This window comes from Cibotium barometz, chromosome 13, assembly GCF_041138505.1.
Source record: "Cibotium barometz isolate CiBa-2024 chromosome 13, ASM4113850v1, whole genome shotgun sequence".
In the NCBI taxonomy this organism is placed as follows: Eukaryota; Viridiplantae; Streptophyta; class Polypodiopsida; order Cyatheales; family Cibotiaceae; genus Cibotium; species Cibotium barometz.
The window spans coordinates 3,175,157-3,195,329 of record NC_141058.1 but is presented as its reverse complement, the minus strand read 5'-3'; the positions used below and the strand labels follow the sequence as shown (position 1 = coordinate 3,195,329).

At 43.6% G+C, this 20,173-nt stretch overlaps 1 protein-coding gene across 2 annotated transcripts in view; it reads right to left on the bottom strand.

The window, feature by feature from the left end:
- The window catches only part of LOC147632278 (DUF21 domain-containing protein At4g14240-like), a 57,224-nt gene extending 39,348 nt beyond the window's left edge, over window positions 1–17,876 (bottom strand). For both annotated transcript variants that reach the window (XR_015267183.1, XM_086807089.1), the window contains exons 1-2: window positions 17,655–17,876; window positions 17,462–17,548 (exon numbers count right to left, since the gene is read on the bottom strand). Coding sequence is in view for 1 of the 2 variants with exons in the window: in XM_086807089.1 (XP_086663215.1) it covers window positions 17,462–17,548; window positions 17,655–17,771 (204 nt within the window). In the remaining variant the exon portion in view is untranslated. The remainder of the gene's footprint in view (window positions 1–17,461; window positions 17,549–17,654) is intronic.
- Window positions 17,877–20,173: the final 2,297 nt, after the last annotated feature.

Below are 20,173 nucleotides of genomic sequence, written 5' to 3'. Positions count from 1 at the left end.
CAAGGTGCTCAAGGGCAGTCCCTTCCCTTCGGCCCAAGGAAAATAATCATGTTTACTAGAAAATTGGAGGGAGCATAGTCCAAGGCATATCCTTGATAGATAAACATGAGAGATACTACTTAGAGAGCCAAATGGAGATACTGGGCTTGGTTGTGGTGTTGCACCACCAAGGTGGGAAAATTGACAACCACATCTAGGATAGATAAGCTAATCTTTTTCTACATTAGCTTATGTCAAATCTGTAGAGTTCAGGCTCTCTCTTTCTCAAGTTCTTGCTACTACAACACTTTGATTATGGCACCTTTCTTTTTTAGTTTCATTGCATGTGAAGGCTCACTATTGCAAGTCGGTTCACATAATTTTTTTATTCGAATTTGACCAATGCATTGAGGATTGGCTCCCTTTCTTTCTGTAAGGTGCATATTTGCTGAGGAAGGACTGATTTTTGCAAGAAGTTGGGAGGAAATTTTGTCCATTTTGGTCGCATGCTCCAAAAAGCATTTTTGAAATGAGCCCTTTCCATGTCCCAAATTGTGGTAGGTAAAGCATCCCTAGATCCCATGAGCTCATATTTTTGAGCCTCCAGCTCCTTGATATGTTCTTGTAGATGGGAAATTGTTGTTGTGGGCATTCTTTGTAGCCTTACTAGGCTTACATCACATACATTTGCAAGAGTTATGCAACATAGTGTTGGATTAGCTCGATTAACTCAGTTTGGATGTCCAAATGTCCTTGAGTAATTAAACATTGGCTCTCAAAGGTAGCTCTTATGGCATATGCATCTCTAGTTGTCCATTTGACTGTTTGCTTAGCATTTAGGGATAGTGGTCCCACCAAACATGTCACTAGAGATAGTGGCATAGTGCCTTTTAGCACTTCAGTTTCTTTGGCTGTGGCTTCCTTTTCGTGATGGTGGCTACCAGGCCTCATTGTCTATAGCACATGCTCTTTTTCCTTGCTCTTCACTTGTGGCTTATGACTTTGGAGAAGGTGTTCTTTCTAAGTCAATGTATGATCCTAAGGTCGTCACTAGATGAATGACTTTGGAGAAGGTGTTCTTTCTAAGTCAATGTATGATCCTAAGGTCGTCACTAGATGAATGCCTCTGAGCACGAGTTTGTGCTTTTGGCCTTTGGCTCCAGGGGGTCTTTCTGTAGTCTCGTTCACTCTTGGCTTCTTTATGGGTGAGGGGAGTTGTAATCTGCATCCTTCTTGTTTGGCTTTTTAGGGTTTTAGTGGATTGTTGGTTCTCTATTGGCCTTTCCATAAGCTCTAGGGCTTGAGTAGATGATTCTTGTGAGTAGAACTCCTACACCAAGGTATTGGCTTCTAGAGCTTCTCAATCTCTCTGTACACATGATATGTAAAGTTTTGAACTTAAGCCTTGGCATCTTGTTGTTCATAATCCCTATAAAGCTTTAGGAGTACCCCATAGTCAACATTAGTGAGCCTATTTATGAAAGAAAAAGTAAATGCATATGGCCTTGCGAGGTTTGATGAGGTATTGCAGTCTTACATTAGTCTAGGGGGGCTTTGTGATTTTGGTGTGGCCAAACATAGGTGTTCTCTCTACTTCATATGTATTATGTTTAAACCACACATGGCTGACTTGCGACAATCTGAGGGCATTCTATACGGCTTCCATGGTCAGCATAATTAGCCTAGTTTGGCTCAGTTTTTCCTCAGAAACACCTATTCTTAAGATGATTGGTGCAATCTCTCATTGTTTCTTGTTCAAGGTTATTGTTATGGAGCTATACTTGACACCTATTTTGGAGAATCCCATCATAAAAGCTAGGTCTAGCTCTTCCATGGTTTATTTCTCTGGGTCCTCTAGCATTTTAAACCATAGCAAAGGATTGCTCTCCAATGTTAAGCAAAACACATCACTCTTTGTTCTATGAAATTGGTCAACCTTTCTGTTATATAGACCTGCTTAAACGTAGCCAAATCTATTTTGGAGAATCCCATTGTAAATTCTGGCTCTAGTTCTTCCATGGTTTCTCATTTATGAGTCCTCTAGCATTTGAAACTAGAGCAAATCATTTCTCTCCAAGGTTAAGCCAAACACATCAATCTTTGTTCTATGATTGGTCAACCTTTTTGTTATAGACTTGCTTAAAAGTGACCAAATGCTGTAGGGATCCCCCATTCCATCAAACTTGGATCTTGGCTATGCGACCTAGGATGACTATAGTGTGCTTCCTCTCTCACCCACACCTTATGGGTTTGACTACTCCCAAAATGGCTTCTGTAGTTCTCCTCATTTCATGGGCTATATGAGTTTTGGCCCTTGTTTCAGTTGATTCTACTATTGGCTCGGGAGCCATTGTGTCCATGTGCCTAGGTTCAACTCTGGGCAATATCCGAGCATACGATGGTCCCGCATAGCCATAGGCTGGTGCCACAAAAGATGCTTCTCTTAGTTGCTCAGAAGGTACAAATCCTAAATGCATCATTGGGTATCCATATACCGGTTCAACTAGGTTTACAAATCTGGTTCTTTCTTGGATTGGTACTACTAGTTCAACTAGGTTTACTAACTTGGTTCTTTCTAAAGGTGTAGTTTCTTGCCTAAGAGTTCTCATACTAGCAGAAGCTAGATGTTCCTCCCTAGAAGCCTGACTTTGGCTTTGGGTGGTTTCCCTAGCGGAATAGAATGAAAATTCTCCTCTCACACGCCCACAAAGATTACTGGTCTTCAAGCAATTTCCTCAAGAGAAGTCCTCACTTCTCCTGGCCATGAAGTTCTATGCTCTTGGTCTACATTGGATGGAAAGACTCTCCCTACCTGGATCTTTTTGTACTCATTTCTTTAGCTGCTCTTGAGATGTGTTACCATCCTCATCTTTATACATAGTTTGGTCACTAGTTGGATGATAACACCAATTGACTAAGAGTACATCAAGAAACTTATGGTTTCCCTCCACATCCCACTATATAATGGGTGATGATAAAAAGGTTTCCATGGGCATCCTCATATAGGCCTATATTGCCTTAATTGGCTTGTACTCTCCTTAGAAACAATACATCTATTACATCTAGAGGTTGATCCTCAAACAAGCTACATGCGAGCTCTTATGAGGTCCTTTTGCTGTGCCCCACTTGGAACACCAAACAATCTGATACAGGAGGAGTTTTTGTGTGGGGATAATATACATGTTTCCTTTTGTATCTACTTAGAATTCATGTCCATCATGTGAAGGGATGATAACTTTTGGGTTATCCAAGGTCTCTAGCTCATGACCTAGCACCTAGCAAAATGATGGAAGTGACCATCCAAGAGCACCCCATTATCCAAGGTCTCTAGCTCATGACCTGGCACACTTGGTAATGCCAGAAGTGACCATCCAAGAGCTCCCCATTATGGTCAATGTAGACTAGGGCTTTTGTAGTCTTGTGATAACCGTAGTGTTGTAGCACATATGCTTCACTAGCTAATTGAGTTTGGCTCGCTCCCTTGCATTCTCACTAAATAGCTCGTCTCTCTCCAATTTTGTGAGCAACATGAGCCCTTTTAGTCCTTCTTGATGATTCATCATAATGAATACCTGATGCTCACTAGACTCCATTCCAACTAATAGAAGCTCTTCTGGGTTTATAACCTCAATTATGATCTACTCTCTTTCGTTGGTTTGCTTTCAAGATGATTGAGTGTAACGCAATCAGGAGGTCAACTTTACACATGGTCCAATACCACTTCCTAAATTTGATGATTTGATATGTGAACTAGTTATGCTTTGTCTTAGCTTGACACTATAAGGCCCTAATAATATAGGATAAGATCCAAAGATTCTTCCATTGTCTTTTTTAAAGCAAAATAAAAAAGCTATATTAAGATGATTGCATACGGTATCCACACAACCCATTATTATGTATAGTTCATTGAGCATAATTATGCTAGATAAGAAAGGAAAACATACATGACTATCAAAAAGATAATAGTAGCTAAAACATCCACCAAAATGATAAGGAGACTCTGCTTGCAATTAAAGAAACATAACTAGAAAAATGAAACATAAATTAGCTACATTATAATTTAACTTGCAATTTAAGGAAAATAGTCAAAAAAATGGAACTTGTAATTTACATATTAAATCGTTAAATAGACCAACTATGTTAAAAAGAAATGGTGTGAGCTTAGCTATTGAATAAATCAAGTAATGTACAAGATCATCACATAAACAATCTCACACCATTAAAGCAACACATGCCACCACTTAGATGTTAATAATCAAGTGTAACCAATGAGCAATGGAGTATACTCAAGGTCACCACAAACACATCACATAGATAAATACCATTGAAGAGAGCAAAGAGAGAGTATTTCCATAAAGGACCACTTAGTATATTGATCACTAATAAGCAAGTACACAAAGCATGGGCACTATAATCTCCACTTAGATATCAATAGCTCTCTAATGTGTGAGTAGTAACCCCTTAATTTATAGGCCCATGAGAGGAAGGTGCCTAAAGCCCTTGATTCTCTCCACCTCCCTATGATTTCTCACCTAACTCACCTAAAAGGTGATGCCTCAATCAAAGGGAGATAACTACTAGACCTACACCTAGTTACTCTAATAATTGACCCTTCTAATCTTTGATTGAGCATCACCTAAAAGGTGATGCCTCAATCAAAGGGAGATAACTACTAGACCTACACCTAGTTACTCTAATAATTGAGCCTTCTAACCTTAGAACAAACCATTCTAAGGTATCACTAAGGAAACACACTAAGAATGGATGCTAAATCACATATTTCTAACACCCTCCCTTGATCAAGCATCCATACCACGCAGGGTGTGCTTGGATCAACTCTAGCACTAAGATAAGAAAGCACTAAGATAACAAATTTGCCCCATGGGCTATAAGATATCATACAAACTGCTAGAACAATGAGTTGGAGAAGTTTGCCTCCTCCTTTTGTGGTTGCTTGGCTTTGTCCTTCTCTTTCTCTTCTTCATCCTTCTTCCTCTTGTAGCAATCCTTAATGAGGACGTGGCCCTTCTTTTTGCAATAGTAGCATGTTCGAGGAGCCTTCTTCATCCTTCTTCCTCTTGTAGCAATCCTTAATGAGGACGTGGCCCTTCTTTTTGCAATAGTAGCATGTTCGAGGAGCCTTGGTCTTCTTTTCTTTGACTGTAGTTGAGTAGGCATGCTCCATTGGAACTGAAGGAGCTGAAGCTTTAGAAGCCTCCATGTGAGTTTCCTCTAGAATGAGGACAGAAGTTACTAAGGTTAATGTATGATTGTTTTGATTGGCTATGACAAAGAAACACTGCTCATAGCAAGGAGGCATGCCGGAAAGCAACACATAGATGGCCTCCTTCTCATCAATAGTCACACCTGCACCACTGAGTTAGTCAATCATATAACGGATATCATTTTTTTTTCCCGAGAAAAGATCCTTTCATTAGTTATCTAAAAACGCCCGTAGGGCTACAAAAGATCCTCTTTGCTCATAAGAAAACAGAGCAGAGAACAAAGCAAGGCAGCCAGGGAGACTCTCCCTAGGTGCTGAAAAAATACAAGAATCAGTACAAAGAACTGAGAGGCTATATCATACAATAGGAGGGAGGAAAAGCCAAACAGGTGGCCTGTAGCGCCAACGGGGGGACCCCACGTGTAGGGTATAGAAGGGGCCGCTGCGCCAAGTGGTGTGAAAGGCCTAGCGCCACAAGATCGCCTCATCCGAGTCGCCCCGGATGCGGTCGTACTGTCCTCGCTCGCAGGGTGTGGATGAGCTCCTGCCAGATAGCCCGAACTGTCTCTGCTGGTGGCTCTGGTCTCCCCTCGAGGGCCCTGAAACACCGGGCCCTCCGGGTGAACTATATGGTGAGGCTGCTGAGGAGCTCCCATCGTAGATCCCTCTCCTGTGTCCAGTCGACGGACGAGAAGTCCGGTGAAGGAACAAGGCGAGGCTGGCCCCTAATGAATCTGATGGCCTGGCTGTCCTGCTCTGTCTCATAGCCCATAGCAGGCCCTGACGAAGTCGACCAAGCGCGGCACCCCATGTATACATCCCCTTTGGAGCGAGGGGGGCCAGAATGCGCAGCATCCGCAGCCAAATCTGCTGCGCCTGAGTGCAGTCCCATAGGCAATGTCTCTGTGTCTCCATAGGGTGGCCGCATCGGACGCAGGCTGTCGGAAGACCACTGTAGACAAGCCAGGTGCCAACTGCCGAACCCCTGTGGGCGACCAGCCACTGGAAAGTCGAGATCCTGCGTGCCTGTCGACTAGCCCAGAGCTTGGTCCAAAAGTCCTCCAAAAACTCCGGTGAGAGCCCCTGAAGCTGCCAGTGCCCTGATGCAGCTGGAGAGACCATCCTCCTCGCCGTCAAAATATGTCGCCCCAACCGAACAGTATACTGGAAAAAGGTGATCTCTGTGGCCTCAAGGGATGCATAAGGATCATGCCACTCGTACTCGCCAGGGTCCCACTGGAGCCGGGCCAAGGGGCGCGCTGCATATGCCCATATACGCCAATCAGAGTCCACCTCTGCAGGGTCTAGGTCAATATGCCACTTCCGAGAAGCGGCGGCCACCACCCGTATCCTCTGAAAGATGCACTCTGCAACCAAAGGCGACTCCACCTCCACTCTCAGAAGTCCGCCCTCATCCTGGATCTCATAGTAGAGGCATCTGCCATCCTCAGTGCAAGCTCTGACAGCAATCAGGATCTCCAACTGAGTAAAGGCTCCTGGATCTCCTCTGGAAGACTACAGAAGGCCTGCCAGTCTCCAAAACTGTGTGCTGGGCTTGTCGCCAGTGGTCCCCAGGCTAGACGAGGCCGAGAACCCAGCATAGGACCCTGCTCTGTGCGAACCGTTGGGCTCCAGATGAGCAGCTGTCTGGCCCGCTCCTCATCACAAGAAGGAGGTCTCTGAGAGAGCCCCGGTCTCAGCAGCTTCCAAGCTCTCAGGATGCTCAAGGCAAATCTGTCCTCCCATCCTCTACTAAGGCCTGTCCTCCTCATCTCCGTGAAGATCCATCGTATCTCTGGTGCCCAAGTGCCCCCTACTTGGGGGGCTCGAGCCTGCAGCCGCTGCAAAAGAAGCTCTTTCCAAGGCTCAGCGCTTGGAAGCAGCCCCCGAACAATAAGCTTCCCCAATAAGGCTCTACTCTGATCAACTGGATCTATAATGCCCAAGCCTCCCTGGGCTAACGGAAGTGTAATAACTGCCCAAGCAACCTTTGCCCTGGCTGACTGACCATCCCGCCCAGACCAAAGAAAGTTCCTGATCACATAGAAACATGGGACGGGGAACGGGACGGGGACGGGGCAAAAGGCCGTCCCGGGACGATGGAAAAAACGGCAATCTGAAAACGATTGTTTTTTTGCAATTTTTTTTAACACACTTGATTTACACTTAGAAACCAAGACATTAAGCACAAAATTGCACCAAAAAGAGGAGAAATGCATAGTCATATTAGCAAAAAACTATAATGGGGCGCCGATGGCGTGATAAACAAAAGTGAGTGTACAATCTAAACAAAAATGCCAAATGGCATAATGAAAGGCCCAAGGAGGGTGTACACTCAAGGCAAAATGACTAAGTGCCAAGATACAAGATTGCTAGCAAAAAAGTGGGGCAAGAGTCGAGACTCGAGACTCTAGACTCAAGAGACTAGGCAAGAGGCTGAAAAGGGTGAAGATCAATCGTGACCTCCTCAGTGAAGTCCTCCATAGGCTGGTCCTCAAGTGGGAGGGGAGGGGGAGGTGGGGGGGACAATGCCTCGGGCACAACCTCAAGCTCCTCTAAAATCTCGGCCCTCTGCTGATCAAAGAGATGTGGGTCCTCCTGTGCCTGCTCCCATTCGGTGAAAGGATCTGCCTTCTTTGTCAAGCCCTTGCAAAGCATTCGCAAGTTGGCACTGACAAATACCAAATCATTTGCACGCTGTACACCAAGGCGGTTCCTCTTCTGAGAGGCAATGTGGCTATAAACTAACCAGAGTTGCTCTAGGCAACTGCTACTGCAAGCCTGTGAGAGTACGCGCACAGCAAATTCCTGCAACTTTGGAGTTTCCGCACCATAATCCTCCCACCAAAGTGCAGACCCTACCTTGAAGCGGTCCGCCTGTGCATCTGCCAAACCAAAAGCCCCCCGCTTCTCTCTATAAATCTGCAATTGGTCCTTGATTGTGCGGCAATCCTCCTCACTAGTGTAAAGGCGATCCAAGGTTTGTCGAAGGCCTTTGCTCAAGCCTCACCTCTTTGTCCTTGTGTTGCCCTTTGCCTTGAAACTCAAGATCAACAATGTAGGCAACAGCATGGAGGGGAGAGTGGTAGGCTTGCCACCTTTTCAAACAAAGGGATTTGACCTGTTTATAGTGAGGCTTGACTTTGAACATTGCTTTTAGCTTCTCTGTCATGTGATCCATTGCCTCGTACACTTTGCCAATGCATGGCTGAGTGGAATCCACTACCTTAAGGAGATCAATAATCGGTTGCACCATCTCCACAAGCGCCTTGGCCTCCTCCCACCATGCCGCATTGTCCGCCCTTTCCCTGCAAAATTTGCCGACCGTCGTGGAAGCCTCTGAAGTGCGTGCAAACTCATCACTGAGGAAGAGTCCCCTCAATGCCCCGCTACATGTACACAAGCGGCCTAGCATGAGAAAGTTGAATGCAAACCTCGTCTTGGAATACTTAAGAACCAATGAAGAGAGCAAGAGAGAGTATTTCCATAAAGGACCACTTAGTATATTGATCACTAAGCAAGTACACAAAGTATGGGCACTGTACTCTCCACTTAGCTATCACTAGCTCTCTAATGTGTGAGTAGTAACCCTTGAATTTATAGGCTCACGAGAGGGAGGCACCTAAAGCCCTTGCTTCTCTCCATCTCCGTATGATTTCTTACATGACACCTAAAAGGTGATGCCCCAATCAAAGGGAGATAACTACTAGACCTACACCCAATTACTCTAGTAATTGAGCCTTCTAACCTTAGAACAAACCACTCTAAGGTATCACTAAGGAAACACACTAAGAATGGATACTAGATCACATATTTCTAACAAACTACTGGTTTCACCCTATGTTGATCTTCTATTTTTTTATAGAAAAAGAATTTGTTCCATCTCAGCGATGGACCATTTCCCAAGGGTGATCTCTAAAAAAATGTTAAACAATATATCCGCCTTCCATATATTACACCCATAATTGCTTTTGTAAGAGGATACAACGTGTGGTGGATACAAGAGAACACCCAAAAATAGTAGGATCTTTAAAAACACAAAGCTTAAAAACTCAAAACTACATAATAGCAGAGAAAGAGAAAAATGTTAAATTAAAATCCTAGATTTGTATAGCAGACCCGGCTGGATTTTTAGAAAGAAAAAAATAAGAAAAGATAAAAATTCATATTTGTATGGTTTATATACATCTTGCACATTTTATTTCATTTGCGTGTCAGTTTATCATTTCATTGTAAAAAAACCTTGAAAAAAATACCAAAAATAGAATAGGAAGAAAAAAATAAAGATTAGCTCACATATCAAATCATTATTAGGAATAGTAAGAAGAAGATAAAGATTATAATAGCAACTAGGGAAACACTTTGACAATCTTTTATTATCAAAGTTCATCTTTAGTAAGTGGTGATATTAACCATCATGTCAATAAAATGCAACTTATAGGTCATCTTGGGCTTTAACACATTAATACATCTCTCTCTCTCTCTCTCTCTCTCTCTCTCTCTCTCAATAGCAACACCAACGAATCTGCAATCCTTGCCATAAAGAAGTAAGTGGGCACATTAAAAAATATCAAACCTTATCTTTAAGGTTCTATTCTTTATTATAGTCAAATAGTGAAGATGCTAAAGAAGTGTAGCTTTGCGGCTTCTTTGGCAACACCAAGAACCCCCCTCCCCCCCAACTTTCTCAAACAAGTTAACTAGAGAAATCATAGGGCTGAAAGGGCAAGCCTGCGATCTAAAAGAGAACCGTGGAACTTTGGAAAACAAGGTAACTCTTGACATCCAAGATGCATAGGAGATATTTATCAAACAAAGGGAGTCCATGGCCCTCAACTTTGAGAGTTAAAGGATTACCAGTGAAAGAATGGTGGAATTGTGGGAGAGTTTGCATCTCTCAACTCTAGAAACCCAATGGAAAGGATCATCAATAATAACAAAGGAGCTAATAATTTGCAACCATACAAAGGTCACGTTTGATACTAGAGCCAACATGAGAGATATCCTTAAGCAATTTAGGAAACTAAAGGGTACTAAGGTATGGATTTAAATGAGCTTACCCTAGAAAAGGGGACCGAACATTTTTCTAGTGTTCAAGTAGCACAAAGGTATGGATTTGGATGAGCTCACCCCACCATAATGAAAGCAAAAAGGGACCAAAATCGCTAGAGCTCAGGTAGCATAAAGCAGCACATAAAGAAGGAAAATGGGTTTCTTTCTATGATGAAAATGCTCTCATACAAAAATTTTGCTTGTCCAGTGGCCCTTGCTATATTTTTAACATAGTCTCACCAACATGTGATGCGACTTCTAACCTAGCACTGTTATAAAATGTTGCATCTCTGTGGCATAGTAAATGAACACTATAACTTTTTTTAAATATTTGGTTGGATGTTTCTTTTCTCAGACCAAAGATTTGGCAGAAGACCTTCAAGGTCTTCATATTGGTATTTGGTCTCATAGGCCATTTTGGCCTTTTGTTAAGGTTCATAATACTTGTGTAAGTGTGTGTTTCAAACACACAATATTTCTCTTTAACAATGGAAAAAGTAATCTAAAATTCTCCTCCCTCTTTAGTAATGAAATAATCAATGTAAAATTCTCCTCTACGTGTGTGTGTGTGTGTGTCCTCTCTCCATAAGTATCACATGAGGATTTGGCCATTTTATTGACTAGGGTGTTCTATGCCCTACACACATGTTAATTCATATTGTTACCCATATAGTATTACACCTTAGTCATTATTTATATACTTAGATATCAATCGACATACTACAACCGTACATGTCGCTTTGTATCTTTTCTGATTATATTATAGTGAAAGGTGCAAGCTCACATTGTAATGAAAATCATCAACACTTAAAGAGAGAGCGTTTATAATAACACAAATATATGTTATGCCGTCACTATTTATCTTGTAGATGTCTAGGATGTAATGATATTTATTTTTATTATCAACTTACTATGATGCATTAATATGTTAAATTGTATGTCCGCCAATACTTTTGCCAATCCTATTGCGCCCGATTCTCCTGTGTTTATCTTAGTTTTGCTTTAGGATATTGTTCTGTTATCATGGACATTTCGTTGGTAGGGATTACCTCTCCTCCCTAAACGAGCAATCATCAAAGGTCTTTTGTTGGAGACCAAAAACATTGAATTAATTCATCGTAATGTGGCCCCTGCACAAACTCCTCCAGTTTTTGTTTGGGTTCTATTTATCAACCCCTATGCTTTATCATGTATAAATTATTGTCTAGCTGAATTATTCATTATTTAATTAGCTAGTTATTGGGGACCGTATCAAATTCAACTCTATCCATCTTTCTAAAGGGTTGGGTTATTATCAACAATTTCATTTCAGTGCCATTCATTGTCCCATGTGGTTTGAGGATTTTCGTCTGTTTCTTCCGTTGTTGAGTGGAATGCGTATCATTTTTTATCTGCATAACAAGAAAGATTTTGATGATCTGGAAACCCTTTAGAATAAGCGAGGTTATGACCACTAAATGCGATAGAGTTTATGATGAGCAGGAGACATTACAAAGCTTGTCTGAAGCGCACTCAACTCACTAAGCTGACTGATGAAGACCATCCAAGGAAGGTTGACGATCCAAATGGGATGCAAAGGAGGGAGGTTAACTTTATTGAGGAGGATTCTCACAGTCAATCAGCCCGACAGATGGGGTTATATAGGCATTGATTTTTTTCCTTTTTTCGCCAGTCTTGGTACAAACATCAGACCTTGAGTTCCTCTTGGCCTCGATACTGTAGCATTACCCAACAATCCGCTCGTATGGCCCATTAGTATCCAAAGCTCATTGGAATGAAGGAGGAGGATCTGGATACCCATGTAACCAACTTTAAGAATATCTAGCACACCAACGGCGACATGCTGCCCACTATCTCCAATGTCACAAGTGCAATCGCAAACCAAACCCTCTGTGCTTCCCTGCATTCCCATAAACAATGGTAAACTGACTCCGAAACTCCTGCACATCTAGGGCATGCTGGGCAAGCACCAGTAAACAGACCTCCACTAATTGGTGGCCAGACCAACATGAAGGGAAACCCATATAAAGGAGGAAATCATGCATAGAGAATTTTGATTCCGGACCTAAGCAACTTCTTGGTCGGAGTCTGATGCCGCCTCTCGCAATGTTGTAGAAAGGGATAATTCTTGGAGCAAAGTCCAATGGCAGCATGTTCACTCTATCATGGACTATGTACACTCTGCATACGTGCGCAATGCATGGGTGCCCTACGAGACACCATGACAAAAATCCGGTTACATATGTTGCAAGGCCTCATAAGATGGCAACATGTCCTATACATCCAGTCCTATGCATCCATACCAAGTGCATCCTGCATATTGTCCATCCCAAGCAAGGCGGATTCAACATAGTCATTCTACCCTAATGCAACATCCTTCTATGAGGATGAATCTGCAAACTCATCACTCTGACCACATACATCATCACTATAAATTGTCTTTGGGAAGGGCCTCATCTTATGCCCCAACATTCCCATCTAGAGAGACAAGAGCGGCCATGAGAGACGACCCACCACTCCTAGCAAACGGCTGCCTGAGGCAGAGTAATAGGTTGTCGCTTAGGGAGCGCGTTTGTGCCGCCTCCTACTATGACCCCTAGCCCTAGGGCAATCCCACGCAAAGTGGCCTACCTGGTGACAAACCAGGTAGTGGTCTGCCTAACGTCTCCATACGTTTCTTCAAGGGACCATTAGGTCCTGGAAGCAGCACAAAATTCTCAAAGGGCTCACTGTCATGAGCCAACACCATAACCCTTGGAACAGCATCAACCGAGACAATGCCTGCCCGAGCAGCAGAAGTGAGAAAACCTAGGATAGTGGACACCCGTCGGACCAGCCCAATGGCCAATAAGCACGAGGAAGGCCTGGGATCTGAGAGTGATAGGGTGGTGCCGGTCTTCTTCGATAGGGTCGAAGTAGCTAGTGTAGGGTAGGAAGAAAACCTTCCTTGGGCCCAAAGGGAAGGGACTGCCCTTGAGCACCTCTGAGTCTGCCTCCTCTACATCAATGTCTACTTGGAAGAATCCTCTCCGAAGTAGCCTTACATCTTTAAAGTGGCCTCTCTTTTTGGAGATTCGCATGTATTTCTTTGATTGAATTTTCTCAATGTCATGATCGTTAGACGTCGATAACTCATAAAACGGTCATGATTGCCCAAGAGAACATAGAATCAGAGACAGCCTTTGCTGTTCGGAGACGTCAATTTGAGCAACGCCCTTCTTCCTCCTCCCAATTTACATCTCGTGGCTTCCAAAGAGAAGGTAATTCTTCTCGTTTGAGATTTCCTCAAAAGCGTTGTTCTTATTGTCACAAATTTGGTCACTTGGTATCTGAATGTTGGGCACGAGAGTACGATGAAGAACACGGTATTACAAATAAGCAACCTCGTTTATCAAGGGGTTCTTCCTCTTCTGCAACATGTGAATATTGTGGGAGCACAAGGCATTCATCCAGTCGATGCTTCAAGAGGCGTTATGATGAAGCTCAAAATCAAGCTTATGCTACTCAACAAAATCCTCACGATGAAGACAATGCATCACTTTGCATAAAACATAAAAGCTGGACAAAACATCCACAAATGCTGAAAATGGAGCTTGCACGTGTGACACCGCATAGAGGCCGGAATGGACCGACCCCACCCTTGGAGTATTTTATTACCCAAGGAGAATAATATCATGTACAAGCTTTAAGGACCTTACTCTCCCCACGGGAGATGCCGGATTATCCATATACAAATGCCATAACACAGCCCAACACGAGGCTACCAAGCCAGAACACAAGCTGTAGAAATGCCGAGTCAACAATATAATCCATATACCTCCATGTGGGTACTGATTCTTCCCCAAAAACTACTCTCCATTCAGCCAGTACAGCAGGTACAATGGTTGGTACAGTAGGTACAGTGGCTGGCACAGCCGATACGGTGGCTAGTACAGCAAGTACAAATGCTGGTACAGCATGTACAGTGACTAATATAGCAGGTACATCTTATCCATTCAGACCACATCACATTCACTCACATCACATCTCATTCGTTTTACCTCACATCTCATTCATTTTTCCTCACATCTCATTCATTCACATCTATCCCGATTCACATCCCATCACATCACATTCATTCATATCCATTACATTCATTCATTCATATCCATTCATATCCATCACATTCACTTTCATTCATATCCATCATATTCATTCTCATCACCATTATCTCACATCGCTTCTATTCAATGAGTGTTGTCTTGGAGTCATTCTCAATTTCGGTGAAGAGGGTGTCAAGCTTGTCTTGTGAAAAATGGATGGTTCGCCCGATGGAAGGGGGTGATTAGCCATGATGCTAATTGGAAAGAAAGGCCGACATGAAACCTGTTTAATAATATTCCATTCTTGAGCAAGGCATAGGAAGGGCAGCGAGGAGAAGGGAGGTGAAGGTGAGAGCAGGAAGGTGGGAGCAGCTAGCCTGCAAGAGGACAGAGGACAGCGAGAGGGGGGGGGGAAGGCGGGCAGCAAAGGTAAGGGGGGGCACAGCACTCAGGTATGGGGGAGCTCAGTCCACAGGAACGAAACTCCATGTTTTTGCCTGAGAATTTTCTTTTTCGTTTCGTAGTCCCTCTCATTTGAGCAGTGTCTTCCATTTGGCTTCTAGCAAGTCTGTGTCAGCCTACCTCACTGTGGAGTGCGCACAGTGCCTGAGTAGCCCTGTAACATAGTGAGTGGTTAATGGAATGACTACTGAGTAGTGTGCACTTCTCTATGTCTTGTCATTGTCTACATTATTTGATGACGACTTGTGTTAACCTACGTGATCACATTGTTGTGACTCCTAAAATTTGGCACGCCCAGTGGGACTCTCGGAAAATTTGGGATCCGTTTTATCTCGTTGCTGTGTACCCTGTGTATGCCCCTGTATGCCCAGTACACATCCCCGTGCTACCCTGGTCAGTCCTATCAGGAGTCCCCTCTCAATGCACTACTTCAGCCATGAGAGGTTATGTCTTGTACCTCCTAGAAGTCCCCCTCTACCCTTCCCATGGCTGCTAATCTTGCTGTCAGGTGATTGGTCATAGCAGGATGTTGAGCCAACCCTCTGGGTCCGTAACCCCTCTCGACAGTGCTTGGCAGGTCAATGTCAAGCCGCCCACATTCAAAGGTTCTGCTATGGAAGACACCAAAGACCACACTTCCTGCCCATGTGTAGAAGTAGAGGCTTGGAACGCGAAGATGCATACTTGGTGCACTTCACAGGAAACATAGAAGGTTCTGCAGTCAAGTGATTCAGCCAGTTTCCACGAATAGACCATTTCACTGACTGGGCCATTCAGCAGGACACCTTCCTTCGAACTTTCTGACTTGGCAACTATGAGGACTACCTTTTTTTTTCAAGAAAGAGACTTCTATTAAGTATGAAAAAGGCATACAACAATCACCGCTATAAGCCGCAATAGAATTTAGAATCACCCCAATATGTAAGGTGATTTAAACTACTGAGGAGCATCATGATGCCATGAGAGACCTACAGGACTAGAGGAAAAGAAAATGCCATGGTCCCACTCCCGCATCAATATAACGCGCTTTGCCTGCGTGGAATAAGAGGACGCCTGAATACGAACCCAAATAGCCATGAGAGTATGGATGATATCACCCCATATAGTACTAATGCACTGAGACCCAAAGATCTAGACACACTCAATAGCCTTCGTGCATATAGCTCTCCAGATTTGCTATGCTGTAATACTGGAAACAATCTCCCAAGTGGTGTCAATCCTCTGTCTGGGGAATGTATAATCAAAGTGAGGGACATCCTGCAATAAACCATGCTGGGCAATACCTCTACGAATGAAAATAGCAGAGTCTGTACCACTGCCCTCATAAAAAAGCTGCAGACCAAGCCAAGCAACTGCCCCCCAAGTCACATGCATGGCACGGCCACTCAATTTGCCCATAAGTTGGGGTATAGAACTCCAAATCTGCTATGCAGTGTAGTGCTGCATCCCCATAAACAATGATGTACAGTCTCAGACACTGCCGCATATCTCAGGCAGGTAGGTGTTACATTGAAAACCGATCTCCACTGATTGGTGAGAAGACCACCATGTAAAAATAACCAAAATACATGAGAGATCTGACTCCTTCTGTATGAATGCCAAAGCCTATGAGGACCGCCTTCTCTCCAGGATCTAGGGAAACTCCAACTACTTCCTGGAGAGAACGTGTCAGAGCTGATGACACGGACAGTGTTGGTGGCCCGCTTACCTGTCTACCTCGGTGATTACATGGTTCACCAATGGGTGATGCAGGCCTTGCCCTGATCCACTCAGGCAAAGATTGGGAAGAGCAAGCTGACCACCACTTTCTGGCAGGATCTGGCATCCCAACTTGAAAACGCATGTCAAATGTTTGAGAGTGAGAGAAGAACAACACACTTCACCACCACTGCGGATGATCTAGTAGCCCAGTTGAAGAGGGAGTTGGAAGCTCTAAAGCTGCACCAAAAGTCCCAAAATGAGAAGAGTACCCTCACCCAACTGAAGCAGATTGAAGAACTGTGAAGACCCAGCAAGAGGCCAAGAGAGGATTGTGGTGCACCCTTCCTCCTTGCTCGGGCACACCACTCATGAGTGCCCTAGACAGCAGTACTACACATTTTGTGAGAAAGCCGGGGATGAAGATCAGGACTGCTATTATCTGAAGCGATTCCGCCCACTGGCAGCTTCTCCCACAATCACCCGTCCAACTCATCCTCCCCCACCTCACAATCGCCCCATTCTGTGTTACCAGTGTTGAGAGTAAGGGCATTACCGAATCCCCAGGGCCCTCTTTCCAAAGGAACACCACCATGTCAGCATTTCCTGGAATCCAATATCATTATACCTGGGATTGTCCTAAACAAGGGGCATCCACCTATACTGACTTCACATTCCAAACAACACTGGCCACCCATTTGGTCTCAGTGAGACTTCCAGAGTGCGCCACTAGTGGTGCTCCGCAACCCTCTCCTACCCGCACTCAACGTTCTTGTGTGTGCATGTGAATGTGCATCTAAGGGGTTGGGTGCTTGTGCAGCTTTGAATGCGTGTGCACAGGCTGCCTGTTCTCAATATTTGTAATGTCTCCTGTGGAATCAGTGTTTGTGTTGATTCATGTGCAAGTATATGTTTGACTACTTCCACTGTGAAAATATATAGCATTCAATTAAACCTACAGTACCTCTTTTCCATGGATCGATACAAAGGCCTTCAGCTGAGGCCTCCTGAATATCCCAGCATTATTGTGTCCAAGAAGGAGATCCAACAGCTGAAACATAAACAGCACAAAAGAACTGAGAAAGGATAAACTCTAAATAAACAAATATAATACCAAGGAGACAAAAGAGAGTAAATAGAAAGGTAACAATATTTACAGTGTGCACAACAAACTGAACACATATTTGGGTACTCCCTGTTTTTCCCATGGCATGATTAAGGGTCAAAGACAGGTGCAGCAAATCACATATGCAGAGATCCCTGGACTTGGGCATTTAATCAAGGTAGGACACATACACTGATTCACACGATGACCATATTTAGTTTTCATCAAACTTAGTCCGTCACACATACTAGATGCTATGTTTTGCACACTAGCAATGTCCTTTCAAAAGCATAAGGTTTTACCATTATCTTTCTTTCAAGACACCTCAATATAACAAATGAGGTTTTAAAATTATTTTGGTGTGGTTTGCCTGGTCTTGAACTTAAATCCTATGTTATAAGTCAACAATGTCCTTTCAAAAGCATTAGGTTTTACCATAACCTTTCTTTCAAGCCACCTCAAACCTACTTCATCACATATAACAAATGAGGTTTTATAATTATTTAATTTATTTAAAAAAATGGGTGTGATTTGCCTGGTCTGGAGCTTAAATCCTATGTTATAAGTCAATCAGAAGTTCGGAATCACAGGAAAGGGAATCAAATATGGAAATAAAAATACCATTTTTGAGAGGCCAAAAAAGGGAATGTCTCATCAACAAGGGGGAGGAGGGGAGAGGAATAGGACCAGGAAAAAGGCATGAAAATCTAAGAAAACGTGAAAGGAAAGGAAGGGATAAAAAGAAAGAAAGATTGTCTTAAACGTCTACGAAAGACCCAAAGAGTCTATGAGACCAATGGGAATGATTACATAGGATCCATGAATAGCTGGGTGTCGAAACATGAGAAAAACAAAATCACCTACCAAATAAAATGGGGCATATGTACTATGTGGACCCATGGATACAATGAATGTACTACACTGTAGTCCAAGCACAGAAGATGTCAAGATGTGTTTACCTCCTGTGGCCATACATCTCTGTGGCATCTCATGTATCACCAAGAATCTTGGATCCTTAGAGCATTTTTATACTTCTCCCCAAAATCTCATGTTATACAGGACCCTACCAACGAGAAGGGAACTCAAGGAGAAATCCAATGACAAAGTCCCACAAGAGCCTCCCACAGCTAGAAGCCGCTTCAAATCAGCAACATCAGTAAAAGCTTTGTGTAAAAAGTCTGCCAACTATGTTTATCGACGTTTGGAGGCATTTGCGAGTTTCAAAAGAAGAGCCGGCCTTGTCTCGATGCTCCGTGCAACTCCTTTCTTGCTCGAGCTACGATTGGCCTTTCAACCTCCTCTCCTGCTCAAATCCGGCCTATTAGAGTACCACCAACTCTACAGCTCGGCATTTCCGGTCTACTTCTTACCAAAGTCTTTCTACTTCTTCCCACCAAATAATTGCATTTCAAAAGCATTCCATACCTTCCCAAAAGTGCCCAAAAACATACCAAGTCCTTGTGAATGGATAGAAAATGCACTGCAATTTACCATCATCAAAATCAAACATTTTTGCATTGCAAAACCTAGGGATTGGTTTTCTATTGGTGGGCCGAAAACCGATCTCCACTAATTGGTGAGGAGACCACCATGTAAAAATAACCAAAAGAAATGAGAGATCCAGCTCCTTCTGTATGAATGCCAAAGCCTATGCCAATATCTACGCTGTATCACTGGAGAGATATCATAACTCTCCTAATGAGGCCTGAGAGTAGGGATCCTATGCATCTGTCAAGTGAGGAGAAAGCCTGGCATTCCGGGCCGTGAAACTGAAAAAGGCAAGGCTTTTCAATGGATCAAAGGCATCAATCCACTCCCACTCTCCTGGATCCCACTGAAGATATCTGATAGGATTGCCACCATATAGCCACAAACACAAACAACCATGAGTCACTATCTGAGGAGAAGGATCAATGAACCAATGCTTTGCCGAACGACCAACAAGCCTCACTGGACTAAGCCTAGTATCTAGGATGATCCCTTCCATGCTACATCTCCTCAATCTCCCTCCAGGCATGATAGAATAGATGATGCAAAATGTAGCCTCCTGGCCTGGGAGAGCAATGACATGCAGAGGTATGCCTATCCTCGAAAAGGGTCCCAGAGAGTCACTCATGCAGAATAGTTGCATCAATCTGATACATATGCGAGAGACCCTAAGATGCTGAATGGATGTAACTCTCCCATCCACCAGAAGACTCTTAAAGGTCTTCCAAGCAAGAATTGTGTATGCACATCTCTCCCATCCTGACCATTGCATGTAACGAGATGCACCAAGTGGCCGACTGGCCTCGTCACTGAAAAATTGTTCCACATAATAGGTTGTCGCATCCAAAGACCTAGGAAGCCTTTGTCGCAAAAATGGTCTCATGCTTCTCCATGCTCTCACAATGGCGAGAGAAAGATGGTGCCGTGATGTGAGCCTCTGTGAACAAAAACCATGTGCTGGGCAGCCAATCTCTCCCAACATGAGGTGTACATCCAAAGATCTAAGACAAGAAAAAATCCTTCCAAGGCTCAATGCCTCGTAGGAAACCTCTGACCACAAGTTTGCAGAGCAATGCCCTACAC